This window comes from Crocuta crocuta, unplaced genomic scaffold (assembly GCF_008692635.1).
Source record: "Crocuta crocuta isolate KB4526 unplaced genomic scaffold, BGI_CrCroc_1.0 scaffold220, whole genome shotgun sequence".
NCBI classification, from domain to species: domain Eukaryota; kingdom Metazoa; phylum Chordata; class Mammalia; order Carnivora; family Hyaenidae; genus Crocuta; species Crocuta crocuta.
In genome coordinates this window covers 110,264-127,046 of record NW_027526949.1, presented here as the reverse complement: position 1 = coordinate 127,046, position 16,783 = coordinate 110,264, and the positions used below count along the sequence as shown (strand labels likewise).

General features: G+C 33.2%; 1 protein-coding gene across 3 annotated transcripts in view; it reads left to right on the top strand.

The window, feature by feature from the left end:
* KCNT2 (potassium sodium-activated channel subfamily T member 2) overlaps positions 1 to 16,783 on the top strand; it is a 360,386-nt gene that overhangs the window by 325,695 nt on the left and 17,908 nt on the right. For all 3 annotated transcript variants that reach the window (XM_077771185.1, XM_077770578.1, XM_077769973.1), the window contains one exon: positions 8,317 to 8,617. In XM_077771185.1, coding sequence (XP_077627311.1) covers positions 8,317 to 8,617 — 301 coding nt within the window. The remainder of the gene's footprint in view (positions 1 to 8,316; positions 8,618 to 16,783) is intronic.

Genomic DNA, 16,783 nt, shown 5'->3' with positions numbered 1-16,783 from the left:
TTTGTATTCTTTTGAGGGGGTTTTTTTTTTTTTTTTTTTTGGTCTGGGCTACTAAAAATTGGCAGGTTTTGGGGTCACTCAGTAACACACCCAAATGAAGAATATGTTGCCTCAAAAGTCCAAAGAAGCCCACTAGGTGTTGTACTTCTTTTTTGGTTGTAGGAGGGGTTAGATGCAACAACTTGTTCTTTATCTTGAAAAGGATATCTCCCCTTGCCCCATATCACTGGTCTGTTTGAAATTTCACCAAGGTAAGAGTTCCCTGTATTTTTGCCGGATCTGTTTTCCACCCTCTGACATGCAACTGTCTTATCAGTAAGTTTTGAGTAGTTACTACTTCTTGTTTACTAGGTCCAGTCAGCGTAATGTCATCAATGCAATGGACTGGTGTGGTATCTTGTGGAAGGGAAAGGTTGTCAAGGTCCTTGCAAACTAGATTATGGCATAGAGCTGGAGAGTTGATATATCAGTGAAGTAGGACAGTGAAGATGTTTTGCTGCCCTTGGCAGCTGAGAGCAAAATGCTTCTGATGTTTCTTATTGATGGTGATGGATAAAAAGACATTTACCAGATCAATAGCTACATACTAGGTACCAGGGGATATGTTGATTTGTTCAAGCAATGAAACCACATCTGGTACAGCAGCTGCAGTTGGAGTTGCTACCTAGTTAAATTTAGGATAATCCACTGTCAGTCTCCAAACCCCATCTGTCCTCTGCACTCACCAAATAGGTGAGTTGAGTGAGATTGTGAGTGAGAATCACTGCACCTGCATATTTCAAGTCCTTGATGGTGGCACTGATTTCTGCAACCCCTGTAGGAATTTACTATTGCTTTTACTTTAGTATTTTCTGCCACTAGCAGTTCTAGTGGTTTCTACTTGGCCTTTCCCATCATAGTAGGTCAGTATGGTCAGGGAGCCAATGTGGGGCTGGAATTGGAAAAATATCCATAGGATGAGTTGGGACCTACTGAGTCCACTGTGTGACAGACCTGAGCTATTGGTCACATAATGCCAATAAGCTCCTACTCTGACTGGTGGACCAAAGTGATGCTTTGAGTGTCCTGGAATTAGAATCATTTCAGTGCCAGTCTCTAATAGTCTCTTTAAAAGGTCTTATCATTTCCTTTTCTTCAGTGTACAATCACCGTGGTAAAAGGTTGTATGTCTCTGGGGAAACCTGGGAAAAAGATTAATGGTATAAATTTTTGGCAGTATGCCAGGTCCTTCCACCAAAGGAAGGAACCCTTCATTGAAGGGTTATGGTTCTGTAAACTGGCTCAAATCTGGTGATTATTTGAAAGGCTGTGATATTCTCTTTTTATGATTCAGGTTAGATTTTTGTTCACTTGACCTAGATGTTTTATGTTTATGCAGATCAGGTAAGAGTTTAGTGGTTTTCTCACCTATTTTACCCGAACACCATGATCAAGTAGCCAGCGCCATGGTTCTGTGCAAGTCAGATTATTCTGATTGCTGCTTTGTTCTGTTGTCCACTATATTAACTATGCTTGAGGAGTTGATTGCTACCACTGGGCCTGTACCTTCTTGGGATCCAGCTACTCCCATTGCATTCAGGTTTCCCAACTAAATGACTGCAATTACCAGTTTATGGTCTGGCTTAGGGAGAAGAGTGATCATGGAACTCTTCAAGGATACTGGGGCTCTGCTCACAAATGTATTTCTCACAATTTGGTGAAAGGAATGCCTTCAGGATCCTCTCACTGTGGGTGAACAGGTCTTAAGTGAGAAATCTACTCTTACATTCCAATCTCCTCAAGACTTTGAATCCCTTGCTTTATGTTAAACCAGATTAAGTTCTGTATGTCCAACTTGCTTACTGTGGGTCACCTTTTGGTACATGTTTTAGCCAACCAACCAGACAAACTGTTAGATCCCTTCCTACCTCCCCAAGCTATAACTTTCAATGCAGAATCTCTACTCAATGAGTCCATGTCAATAAATTCTGCCTGATCCAATTTTATGTTTCTTCTACCGTTGTCACACAGTCTTAATATCCACTCCCACACATGTTCCCCAGATTTTGGTCTATATAAATTAGAGAACTCAAGTAGTTCTTTTGGAGTATAACTTCCTAAACATGTGATGAAAAATAAAATAACTAATATATATGCCATCTATCTATCATCTACATCTTTACGAATCATTTTACTAGGACTCCTAATATAATAATACAGCCAATTAAAATAAGAGCAACATTCCCTTCTCAACTTGTTCTTATTAGCTCAGATGAATTTAAATTCTATGGAAGACAGTCACCATATAGTTAGTAATTACATAGCAATAATATTTAAGATCCTAAGGAAAGAAGAAAAAAGTATGATTTTCTGGGCCTGAAGCACTAGGAAGGGCATTAGGTAATTGAAACGCCTGTACACGGTTGTATCTTAATGATAGTTTTGAAGGCCCAAGGGAAAAAATTAACCACAGTGTGGGAAATAGTATCAAGACAATAAATTAGCTAGGCTTCAAAATTCCACAGAGACCAAAGAAAGGAAAGATTTAATTAAACACACATACATGCACACACACAGGAAAAACCAGATTGCCAAGAATGTGTGAATTTGCAACTTAATGTATAAATTTAGAACATACAATAAAAAAGGAAAATGAACTCATGAATATAAGACTGACTGACTAGGATTAATTTTCTTTTAGGGATAATAACAGAAAGATAGGTACTGGATATGGGGTAGGGAAGAGGGAAAGAGAGAGAGGAGAAAAAAGAGAGAGATGTAATCTGTTCAACAGTAGTAGAAAGCTAGGATAAGTCTGTGAATTATTTAGCATTATCTCTAAATAGACAACCTGGAAATTTTTTTTCACTTGGACATACATTTTGACTTTGAAGTTATCAGATTGGAATGGTGAGTTAATAGAGGTTCTATGTGCTATGGGTAAACTTTATATTCAAAGATGAAATAGAACATGGAGATTAAATATCTGATTTTTAGATATGGAAAATGAAGTCAAGAGATTGAAATAATTTTTGACATTCCAACAAGTGATTAGCTTTTTTTTAACCCTATATTTGAACCTTTATTCTTGAGTAATTATTTGGCTTTAGAATTTATGTTAGAGAATTACTACAGAATTCTCTTGTTCTGTTAATTTTTGTCATGAAAATTGTGAAAACAGTCACTATTTTTCAAGAAGCTCAGTTGGTTTGTTCGAAGTCATGAGGTATTAGCTCTGTGGGACTAAAAATACCATATAGTATTTGATTCCAAATTCAGCATATTTTAGACTATTCAGCATATTTTAGTTGTTTATTGTCTAGATACTGAAAATATGTTGAAAATACATCTAAATACAATGTCACTAGTTATTTTCTATCTCTTCTTAGATCATAGACTAAAGGAATTTATTAATCTCAGCCTTAATAGAAAATGGGGAAACATCTTTTTGTGAACTTTTTTTAATGCAAAGAAATTTTCATGAGACCCAAAGTTACTGGCCAAGGTGCATATGGATTAAATTTAGATGATGTCTCAAGTATTCTTATAATTTAACCTTCCTTTAATGGAAAACATTAGATAGGAATTCTTTTATAAAGTGTTAAACTAACATATCCTCAGTGGTTTCATTTTCCTCAGTTTTCTTTAGCAACAATTCAGGATGTCTTCAATCATAAATCACATGGCACAGTTTAAGTCTATTTTAAAGCCTATAAAACTATTCTTAAGGGAATCATGAATCTAGATTACAAAGACTCACTTTCAAACTATTGGGTGAATTGATTTATTTTAAAATACCACTTTGTTCCACAGATTGCTCAATAACCTTATGAATAACTTCAGTAAAAAATTGAGAGGAAGTTGAATTGAGTCATTGTGGGGGGTATGTGTGTGTTTGTGTGTGTGTGTCCATGCATGTACATATGTTTGTGTGTGTTGAGTGTGGAGAAGAATGTTTAATATATATTGTGATTCTGACACTTTCTACCTTTGTGAAAACAATGAAACTAATTAAACTCTTTTAGGCATAAGAAACATTTTCTGCCAATTCTCATTATTATGAAAAATATTTTTTAGCCTTTTTAAAAGCCATATTAAGTTTGATCCATATTTAGAAAATAATATAATTTTTAAAAATAATGTTTTAAATTTATATGAAAACTTGATTAGTCCTATGAAGTTTTCATGTCCTTATTGAACAATATAAATATGTTCCCAGAAACATTTCATATAAAATATGTGTTAGTCCATTCAAGTTGTTATTGCAAATTACCACAGGTGCTGGGTAGCTTATAAACAACAGAAATTGATTGATTGTTGACAGCTCAGGAGGCTGGAAGTGGGAGATAAGGGTGGTAACATTGTCAGGTGAAGGCCTCCTTCTGATCACAGACATCTCATTGGATAATCCTCGGGCAGAAGGGGCTAGGGATCTCTCTGGGGTCTTATTACTAAAGGCACTAATCCCATTCATGAGGGCTCCATACTTACAATCTAATCATCTTCTGAATACCCCACTTACTAAGACCATCACTTTTGGGGCTTAAGATTTTAACAAACAAACTGAGGGGATACAACATTCAGGTCAGAAGATAGCAATAGCAATATGAAAATGTCTTTTTTCATTCTTGTAAACATTAGTGTTAAAATATTGATTTTTCATGTTTGTAATTATGTTAGTCTTCTGATAAGTAAAAGTAAAAAAATGTCACACCAGGTCCTCCCATTATGAGTAGAAATAGTAAAGAATAATTTATAGAAGCAGGGCAGAGCAATAAATCTTCACTTCCACTTAAATACTTACTCTTTTCTTCAGATTCACAAAACTCTAACCAAGGATTCTTGAGCACAGGGATTTGTTTGTAGCACCTTGATTTCCTGTAAAATACAGCCACTGATAGAGAAAACCACATCAGAAATATGAGTCATTCTTGTCTTTTTCATACCCATTTCTCACTTTTACATAACCCTTCCTAATTATTTCTTCCTCTTGTCTCCCTTTTACTGTCTTTTCATATTAGATCATGAACCATAACATTAGCTAATATTTAGTGAGCATTTGCTGAGACAGGCACTATATTGTGTACTTTTCAAATATTATCTCTTGGTTCTCAGAAAAGCACTGTGAGCAAAGTAAAAATATAATTACCACTTTTCCTATAGGGAAATGGGGGTAGTCTTAGAGAGTTTAAATTATATAACCAGGAATGCAGAACTGGTAAATGGTGAAACATGCATTTATACCCAGGTCTATGTGATGGCAGCACTTTTGCTTTTAAGCACTCTATCACTCTGACTCTAAGTTCAGGAAAAGTTCTTATGATCAAGGCACTTCTTTGTCTTCCAGCACCAGACTATTTCCAGTAGATTATGGTGTGTCATGTTCAAAACACAATAGAGTTAATCCAGATGATGAGTTGACAGCAAGAAAGTATATTTATAAATAGACTTAAATTTTTTTTATACATTTATTTATTTTTGAGAGACAGAGACAGAGCATGAGTGGGGAAAGAGCAGAGAGAGGGAGATACAGAATCCAAAACAGGTTCTAGGCTCTGAGCTGTCACCACAGAGCTCAATGCAGGCCTAAACCCACGAACCCCAAGATCATCACCTGAGCCGAAGTCGGACAAGTAACTGACTGAGCCACCCACCTGCCCCTAAATGAACCTTTTTAAAAAACACACAGGTGTACACACACATATTCGCTATGCAGGAATAGAATAACTAATGTTTATTTCTACTATAATTGTTACTGTCAATAATCATTCTGACTAGGATGTGTTATTATTATTATATGTAGAAATTTATAGTTGGTACATATTTTCTGTATACATTAATGTGTTATAGGTATTTGCACAACATTTCAATGAGATAGAAGATGGTTATTATTCTTCTCATTTTACATAGTGGTTAAAGCAGATGTGTTGTAGGAACAAAGCTATGAAATATCCAAAATGTCATCAAATTTGTGATCTTAATACATAAAATTCAGTACACTTTTCATTATGTCATATTGGAAGGATGGGAGAAACACCTGCAAATTCCAAACACACAAAGAACAATCTGTGTGTTGTCAGTTTAGATTTCTTAAAATCAATCTTCAAATCCTTCAAATTCCTTTTTTCTGTACTTATATGAAATATACAAAGAAATGATACTTATTTTATTGAATAATTGACATAAAAGCCTTGTGATCTCTATGGATTTTATGTATAAATCACGCTATTCTTTTCTTAAGGAAATTCAAAACAGTGATGAATAGGGTATTCAGTAATGTTTAGCTAATACATACATAGCCCTTAGTTCGTGTTTTAGATATTTGCTTGTTACAGTCCCTGGTATATATAACTAGGAAAAAGCATTCACCAAGACAGATAGGGTTTCATCCTCTACTTGAATTATGGGACTGGCAAGGTTACTATTTCCACATATTTGTAGGGAATCAAACTATTACAGGGACTTATGACTAGAAAGATCACTTCAAATAAATTCAAGATTGTGATTAACAAAACCCTGCAGGCCAAAATGTCTAAATATGTATGTCTTCAATTTTGCTACAAAGTACATATAAACTCAATCTACTGAACAAAGAGATTGATATTATTTACTGATGGTAGATATTACTTAATGGCTTATATATTTTACTTCCTCAGAAGAGGGCTTACAATATATTATCACGTAGGTGAGACTAGAGGAAGTTAAGACTCATAAAAGTATCCATTAATGCGAAACCATGCAGCCATCCAAATTTTATTACTTCCAGTTTAAATTCTGTGTCTCAAATAAGTTTTCTAAAAACATTTTAATAAAATTTTCTCTTATCTTGGAGATTTGAAAGTTAAAACACATTATTTTTAATATCGCTTACTGTTTTGAAACAAATGTGGATGAATATTTAAATTTTTTCATTGAATTTAAGTGTGCAGTAATTTCATAGCTTTCCACTAGGAATTGTATGGAAGGCATTGACTGAGACTTTGTAATTTACAGTCATTTTTAAGGGATTTTATTGGATCTACCTCTTGACCTTTACTTAAATTGGTAATTTAAGCTCTATTACTTTGAAATTCAGCAAAACATGAATGATAGAGCTGAAGTTCAAGCTTCCATCCATAGAAGGGAAACACAGTTAGCAGATGCATGAGTATTGCCCTTATGTACAGAACAATTTAGGGAACTGTTCATTTGCATGTGCATCCTTTTAGAAGGTAAGACCTTCAGCTTTGATCCATGTTGGATTTCATTTAAATTCCTGGTATGAAAAGCAAAGTTTTGAAACAGGAAGCTTTTATTTATTAAAAGCCTACAATCAAAGGAAAGCCTCTTGTTTTAAAAATAGGAATTAGTAGTAAAAAAGTAAATCAAAACAGACTTTCTGAATTTGTTTATTGTTTTTCCTTCCAATGGAGAATAGCCTGATTTAAATTTTATTTGTGATTCTGGAATACATTTGTGAAATATTAATATTTACAACACTTAGAATACTGAGAACAGTTCCTGAAATGTGTTTTAATATTTTAATCAGAAAAAGGTTTATGTGGCCAATAATTAATGAATGAACTAATTAAAAGAGTGGTTTTGTCTTTTACTGGGTCATGTGAGTGAATTAAAAACAAAATCACACTGGGGCGCCTGGGTGGCTTAGTCGGTTAAGCGTCCGACTTTCGCTTGGGTCATGATCTCGCGGTTCGTGGGTTCGAGCCCCGCGTCGGGCTCTGTGCTGACTGCCGGCTCAGAGCCTGGAACCTGTTTCAGAGTCTGTGACTCCCTCTCTCTCTGACCCTCCCCTGCTCACGCTGTCTCTCTCTCTCTCTCCTAGAAATAAATAAAACATTAAAAAAAAAATTAAAAAAAAAAAAACAAAATCACACTTTACAAAGTTCATTCCAATGCCATTTTTAGAAAGAGCAATAATTTAAAAACCTTTTAATATATTATGAATTCCAAAAAAAAACACCTTGCATGATTTTATTTAAATTTCATATGAAATACCTGTAGTAGGCTTAGAAAACTTCATCACATTGACTTTATTTGAATAAAGCTTTAAAATATTTTTCGTTTCTTTCTTTGTGTCTCCAAACAACTCTGCTAGTAGAGTTATATTGCATATGCAAAGATATTTTATCTGGTTCATATGTAAGTTCAAAATAAGTATTTTCAAATAGTATTTTTTGTGATAACAAAATGGAATCAATGATCATGATTTTGCTCTTTCTGGGGAAACTCTCATTGAGATATATAATTATACCAAGATGTTAGCAAAAGATATTAGCATATCTCCAGATTATAATTATTCCTAAAATATCTAATTATACATATCCATTTCTTTTAAAGTCTCAAATATCGATTAGTGTAGAAGAGTGGGAAGACACTAAAGACTCCAAAGAACAAGGTCATCACCGAAGCAACCACCGCAACTCAACATCCAGTGACCAGTCAGACCATCCCTTGCTACGGAGAAAGAGCATGCAGTGGGCCCGAAGACTGAGCAGAAAAGGTCCAAAACACTCTGGTAAAACAGCTGAGAAAATAACCCAGCAGCGGCTGAACCTCTACAGGAGGTCAGAAAGACAAGAGCTTGCTGAACTTGTGAATAATAGAATGAAACACTTGGGTCTTTCTACAGCAGGATATGGTATGCTCTTTAAAAGTATTGTGTGATATGGACTTGTGATTTCTTGCCATGGTCGTTATATAGTTGGTTCAAATTTAGTAAGTTAAGAATCACACTTTTGTTTCAGAGGCTAGTTGAAAAGAGCTGCTGGCATATATCTAATATAGAAAACTATAATGAGAAAAAAATTAAGTAAATGCAAAAAAAGTGTTAAGTATTTGCTTAGTTCTCTAGGCACTCTGCTGAACCTGTTACATGAATTATCTTAATTTTATTTTACACCAAAATCCTTCCATTTTAGAAATAAGAAAATTTAGTCAATAACTTGCTTAATTAGCTTGCTAATAGTGTGGCTGAGATTTATAACCTGTTCTTCATGCTCTTACACACGCATGTGCGCGCACACACACAAACCACATCTTATTCTAGGATCTGGGATAAAATGAATTTGAGGCATGGGCAAGTAACTAAGTGTACCAGCCACAGGTGAACTGAAATGTTTCTATAAAATTTGTTTAGTTTTTGGTGGTCCAGAAACAAAACTCTCCAAAAGTTTTAATTTGAAACTCAAACAGTATTTGATATCATACAGTGTAGATTTGTATCAGTAATTATTAAGTTCCTATGTTGATCTGTGACTGTGGTATAGACCAAAATGCACAGCTGAAATAAATACATCAAAGATCATTTAAAAATATATTGTTTACTACTCTATGAATTTTATTAAAAAATTTAGTCACACTTCAGAGTAAAGCCAAAATGATAAATAAAGTGGTTTTGTTATATATATGTATATCTTGGGTAAATCAGAAACTAAGATAATGTATTATTCAGGTTAAGGATAAAATGGAATGCCCTCTGTATTTGCCCTCAAAGTCTCAACTTGAAACAATGTACATAGGGAGAAATTTTAATTATTGAATTAGAGTTTAAAAGAAGTTAACCTGTGTTTCTCTAAACAAGAAAAGGAAACATATTTACTGAGTACCAACTCTGTGCCAGGAACTATGCTAGGTTCATTATGTGTATTTTTTCATTACTCTTCAAAGCCCCAATTGGATAGGTGTCCCGTTTTACCCTAAGAATTTGAAGCTCAGAGCTTAAAGACCTTGCTCAAGGACATACAGCTGAAAAGTAATGGAGTCAGGATTCCGCATGTAATTGAAATAATTATTTTTTACTTACTAAAATGTGGTACAGACTCATCCATGACCAATAATTTTAGTATGATCACACAAGTCTTACATTAAGAAATAAATTAAAAGAAAAATTGATCTTTTTAAAAATTATATGAACAGCTCTTTGCTAATTTGATGACACTAAGTATGATTGTATTTCGTATAGAACTATAGTCCTATATTTATGTGTACTTTTGTTAGTTATTATTCAGCTACTCTTTCTTTTTTTGGAAAGTTCTAGTAAATGATTGTTCATCCAAGTTCCAGCTGTGTTTCATGAACATTATAACCCAAGGCTGGTCCTGTAAGCAGTGTGGCAGATAACAGTTTGACTCTAAGAGACACAAAAATGCATGAACTGGCTGCATGGGAGAATCATCAGGGAACATATTATGTTTTTGCTAATGAAACTTCTATCAGGTACCTTGCATTTAGTTATTCTCTGTGTTGTGTTTTTTTTATATAAATTTGTTAATTTAATTCTCACACTAATTCTTACAGAAAGGAAGAATGGATATTGTCCACCTTATTTTTGTTTGCTCTCTTTTACTTTTTCTTTCTTTCTCTCTCTGTCCATTTTAACCATCTATCCACCCATAGATCCATCAATACATTCTAAAGCCATGTACTGGACACCTTTAATAACATAAAGATTATGAAAATAGGACTTGAGATTTAACACATCATGGACTTACTGGACTTCTCCATGTGTTCTTAACTCACAATAATTCATCCATGCAACAGATACTATTGGGCTGCACTGGGAATAGAATAATGACCTATTCAGATAGGACTTCTGCATTTATGGGACTTATATTTTAGTATTAGCCAGTAGATTTATCAAATTATTTAACCCCTCCAAGCCATTTTTTTATCACTGTGAAATGGAAAAAATAATACCTGTCTCATAAGTTTCTTGTGAGGGACAAATGGGATAATGAATAATGTCTTTAGCTCAGAACTGGCATTCAGTTAACACCACAAATCTTCCATCTATCTAGTTAAGTACTGTATGTATATCTGTGATTTATAAATAAAAAGAGTTAAGTTGTTTTCTTTTCCCACCTCAAAAAACAAAACAAAACAAGACAAAAACAAAAACAAATTTTGCACCCTCGGAGGCAATGTTGCCTCCATTGAGGATGTATGCTTTAAACCAATTATTATTTTGCATGTTTGCCTTCCTTCCTTGAGAGAAAGGGAATGTCTTACTCATCTTTTCATCTTTGTATCCCCAACATATTACACATTTCCTGACACATAGGAACCCAGTAACTGCACATTGAATGCGTGAACAAATGGAGTGCTTACAGGTGAGAAAACAGGGTCTCAAATATAAGTGATTTCCTAGACTACTAGACACTCAAGTCAGTACTTTAAGACTTCTGACTCTATGTCTATTTATGTTTCCACTATACCACTTGTTCTTTGTACATACTGTCAATATTTTATGGTGATTTATAGTTGAAAAACATTTTTACATACTTGAAAAAATGCATGATGATTAATTTAACCACAAGTTATAATTTGCTTTTTTCTGAGTTAGATCTGGCTTGCTCTAAAAGAATGAATAGATTACTTTTAACCTGTTGGATATGAGACATAAAGGAGAGGGAAATGGAAGAGTCAAAAGATGACTTGTGAGAGCTCTTATTTGAATATTAAGTATATGGTGGTGACATTCACTAAGCTTAGAAAAAGAAGACAAGTATGTTGGGGTAAAAATAATAAATTTAACTCAGTGCCTAAAAGACTTCCAGTAAGTGATACTGTGAAAGAAGCTGAATTTCTGCTATCTGGTGCTCAAGAAAAAGAATTGAGATGTTGTGTAGACTTGAGACCCTATACGCTTTAAGGGCATATGGATTTTAATTAAAATCATAAGAGTAGATGAAATAACCTCTCGTAAAGGGCTATAAGAGAATTTTGGAAAACACATTTCAGAAACGTTAAGGGAAGAAATATTTTTTTAAAAACAAGAGACTAAAATGTCTATAACAGAATTGCCCAAAAATGTGCCATATTACATTAGTATGCTATCAATTTATTACATGTTTTATCATGACACTCATCCTTTATACTTTCAGAAAGCCATGTGGGGCCTGGGGTGGTTAGAGGCATTCCTCAGGCTGGTTACGTCCAACCATAAGCAATTTTGTCTGTTACCCCAATGTGAGTGCAAATATCATTTCTTTTGTATTCTATGATGTGAAAAAAATGTTGGAAAGTATTGGACTGAGATATAAGAAGCAATGATTAATAATGCCAAAGAGTGTTTTTGAGTATAGTGTTATGTCATTGATGGACCATGGTGAAAGTAGTATCAATTAAGTGTTATGTGTACAAGTCAAATTTGAGTAGCTTGAGGAACAATGTGAGGTAAGGATTTGAATACAGTGTATTTAAATATATTAGGGACCCCAAGGTATTGAAAATGTAATCTATCTCATTGTTCCACCATCTATTGCTTCTATTGCCGAAGTCATATTACAGTAAAAGATAAATGCGGGAACTATGATTATTTTGTCTGCATTCCATCCAGCAAGTAGGAGGGAGATACCAGAGAACAAAAGGTGGTCTCTTCAATTAAAACATATTATCAAATAATTATACACACCATTTCTGTTATGCCCATTGGAAAAGAATGTGTCTCGTTTTTAATGGCCCAAACCTAACATTACAGAAGACAAGAAGAAAGACTATGTAGAGACAACTATCTGTCTGCCACAGTAGAAATCATTGTGAAGGAGAGGTGAGAAGATGGAGCTAACTGCATGGGAAAATGGAGAGGGAAGAAAGACTGGTTTGAAGATGAGGGAGATGTGAGCATGTTATTATTAAGACTGAACCATTAATGAAGAAGTTGAAAATATAGGAAAAAGATCATAGGTGGAAGCCTTAGCTTAGATATTTGGAAATGAGGAAAAATACTTGTTTTAAATGCAGTAAACTTGTAAATATTTTGACAGGAAGGTGAATAACATTTTATGTGATATTACATAGTATACATTATATGGACAATATTATTTTTAAATCTAAAAATTCAATTCTGGAACATATCTAACCCCAAGGGTTTGGGAGATGGAATTTGAAGACCTATATATTTTGGGGAAATAGCTGAAGTGAAAACCACAAATTCTGCTTGCTTTCCATTCAGTTTTGGGGGGAAATCTCAATATAATTTTTAAAACTTCACCTCAAAGTTCATGGCATTGTATACTAGCTAGCCATGTGTTTTTAGGCCAAGTTACTATGTCCTTGAAAATCATGTTTTTTAACCATTAAACAAGGATAATAAAGCCTTCCTAAAGGGATGTAGTGTAAAATAGTAAAGTGTATGTGAAAAAATTTAATCTATTAGCTATACGGCAAATATGAATAATTATAATTTTATGTTCATAACTGGCCTTATTCTTCAACAATATATTTAGAATGGCTGTCACACTCACAAAAAATTATTCTTTCCAACTACTGACCGATTCTTAATGATTAGCCCACAGAATGGCACACACTACTAAGTATAGATTGGCAAGCAAGTCTTCCTAGTGTGACTGCTACTACAGGTGCTCGCTAGTTTTCACATGGATTGCTGTCAGTTTCATACTGTTACTAAAAGATGAAACCCCAAGGGAGAAAAAAAAATTTTTCAAGTAACAAAGAGATAACTACTAGCTAGACACTGGCTTTTGTTACATCTACCAGAAAGTCTTAGTTTCCTTCTAAAGTAAATTTATAATTGTCTAAAACAATGAACAGAGTAAACAACGTACTGTTTGTAGCTAATTTGGAGACTCAATTCTTAATTATTCTCCTTCTTATGGGAAAGAAATAAGCAAAATTAATAAAAAAAAGGATTGTTATTCCCACCCAAGTTATGATAGATAAGGTAGTGGTAGGAGGAAGAGGAGCAGTAGTAACAGCAATCATGAATTTCTCATACTCTTTTGTAAGTCAATGATCATTTTTATATAACTTTTTAACAAAAATTTCCCCAAATCTTAGTAAATAAGTCAGGTACCTAATTTAGTACAAATTTTTTAAGTAAATTTATTCTAAAACAAGTTACCAAAAAAGAAAAAATCACCATAGCTAGATATTTCTTATAGAATGTTTTGCAACATTTAGTACTTAGAAGGAATAGTATCTGAGGTCACTATAACAACTTCATCAACATGTTAGTATTTCAAAAGAAACTGATATTAAATTTTTGTTGTTTCTGAAATGTATTATTTAACCTTTTCCAACATAAATAAATACAATAATATTGATATGTACAGTCAGTATACTTCCAGTATAGATTCCTAGAATATGAATATTTTATGTTACTCTTTATTTCTGGATTCATTCTCATGAAAAGTCAATCAGAAATAGAAGGATACATAGATGTGCTTGTTTTATGTTAATCTCATTCTATATAGAGAATATTAATAGAAAAATAGCAAACTCAATGATTTCTCAATAGAAAAGTAATGAAGTTTTCAATAGTTGCTGACATGATAATGGTTTCTGGTAAATGAAAATATTTGAGCAATGAATTTTTTATATATCCCTAAATATAAACTATACAGTTTTGCTTCATGGAGTTGTAGCATGTCCTTCCCAGAATATTAATTTTTCAATAATATCAATATTTTTACATAATTTAACACCATAGTCAACTTAGTTGCACTTAAGTATACATATATTTTATCATTATGACTAGAAATTCAAATGCTGTGTTTCAGCATGTGTGTAAGAAAAATGTGGCCAATTTGAATAAAATGAAATATGTTTTTCCACTGACGAAAATGTTAGTTGGTTGAATGAACTTTTTACTCAGCATATTATTGAGAGAGCAAAGAATGGCTTCCTAAAAGCATTTGAAAAACAAAAAGAAACTTCCAATTATGAAGACCATTTATGCTGTCAATTCAAATAACTAGAAAAAATATAAATCAATAATGTGCAGATGCTTGGATAAAAAAAAAAAAAAAGCATAACTGTGTCCTGAGAAAAGGGAATCAAATGAGTTCAGCCTTATACAGGCTGAAAGCCAAGTAGATGGACCTGAAATAAAATATATATGCATTTATATGACCTTTTCCCATAGAAACAGAAAAAGATCCAGAAAAGCATGAATATTAAAGTAGTTTTTACAGTATGGTTTATATGTTCAAAATGGTAGAGGAAAACAGAAGCATGATATGGAAAGAAACTGAAGATTAAAAGATACCATACTGAATTTCCTAGAGGTCAGAATTTATGGTTCAATATTAAAAATGAAATGTATGCTGAATGGTGTTACCATCAGAGTAGCTATTGCAGAAGAAATATCTATGAACATAAATCCATAGCAACAGACTATCCAAAGTGCAGAATAGAAAAAGAAAAAGAAACTTGAAAAAATAGAATGTCAGTTACTGGTGGGACAGGATCAAGTAGTCGTGTAATTGATGTCTCAGAAGGAAAGAAGGGAATGGATATTTGAAGAAATAATGACCAGAATTTTTTCAAAGTTGATGGAAACTTTATTCAAGATCTTCAATAACACTTGAGCAACATAACAAACTAAATAATGCCAAGACACAATATACAAAATTGCTGAAAGCCAAAAATAAAAGACTTCAAAAGGAACCAGAGGAAAAAGACATTTTATAAATGAAAATCAAATACACTTCACTCTTAAACAACACAGGTTTGAACTATGCAGGTGCACTTGTACATAGATTGTTTTCAGTATATATACATACAATACTGTAAATATATTTTCTCTTCCTTATGATTTTCTTTAAAACATTTTTTCTTTAGCTTACTTTATTGTAAGAGCACAGTACATAATACCTATAACATACACGTGTGTTAAGTGACTATTTTATTGGCAAGGCTTTTAGTCAACAGTAGGCTATCAGTAGTTAAGTTTAGGGGGAGTCATAGCTTACAAGCAGATTTTCTACGACACAGGGGGCTTGCAATCCTAACTCTTGCATTGTTTAAGGGTCAACTGTACAAGGATGACAGCAGACTTCTTGACGGAAACTTTGCAAACCAAGACACAATACAGTGAATACAACTTTAAATACAGTAAAAATAGAATTCTAAAATAAAAGCGAATAAAGACTATTTTAGACAAACAAAAGGTGATCTGCCAGCATCAGATCTTCACAATGAAAGAATGTTGAGGTAAGTTCTTAGATGGAAGGAAATTGATGCCAGGTGAAAATTTAGATCTAAAAAGAAATGGTAGGGGCGCCTGGCTGGCTCAGTCAGAAGCACATGTGACTCTATCTTGGGACTGTGGGGTCATAGGTTCAAGCCCCACATTGGGTATAGAGATTACTAAAAAATATAAATAAACTATTTTTTAAAGAAAGGTAAAATGAAATGGTAAATATATGGGAAAATATAACATATATATTTTATCTCATAAATTTTGTTTAAAAACAGTTTACTGTTTATAACAGACATTTTAAGGTTCATAAAATATATAGAAGCAAAATGTATGGCAATAATAACTCAAATTATAGGAAGGGAGAAATGGAAATATAATGCAGTAAGCTTGTTATACTACATATGAAGTGGTATGTTATTTAAGCGTAGCTACTGAGAAGTTAAAGCTGTACCTTATAAACCCTAGAGAAGGAAACAGCAAAGTATAATGCACCAGTGTTTGTGAAAAAAATAAACCATCCTTGCTTGTTTGTGATTATCTATGACTACTTTTACTTTACAGTGTAAAAAGTTTAATAAATACAACAGAGATCATATGGCCTGAAAAGCCTGGAATATTTACTATTTGGCCTTTTATTGGAAAACATTTGCCAAAATATGACCAGGAGAACATAAAAGTAACAAAATCAAAGAGTTATAACTAACAATCAATAGTGCAAATAAATTGGAATGATTATAAGAAGAAATTTTTAAAATCTTAAAAACACAACTAAGAAGAGGGTAAATTTAAACCCAACTATACTGATATTTATATTAAATATAAATGGACAAAACATTTCAATTAAAAAGTAGAAGTCATCAG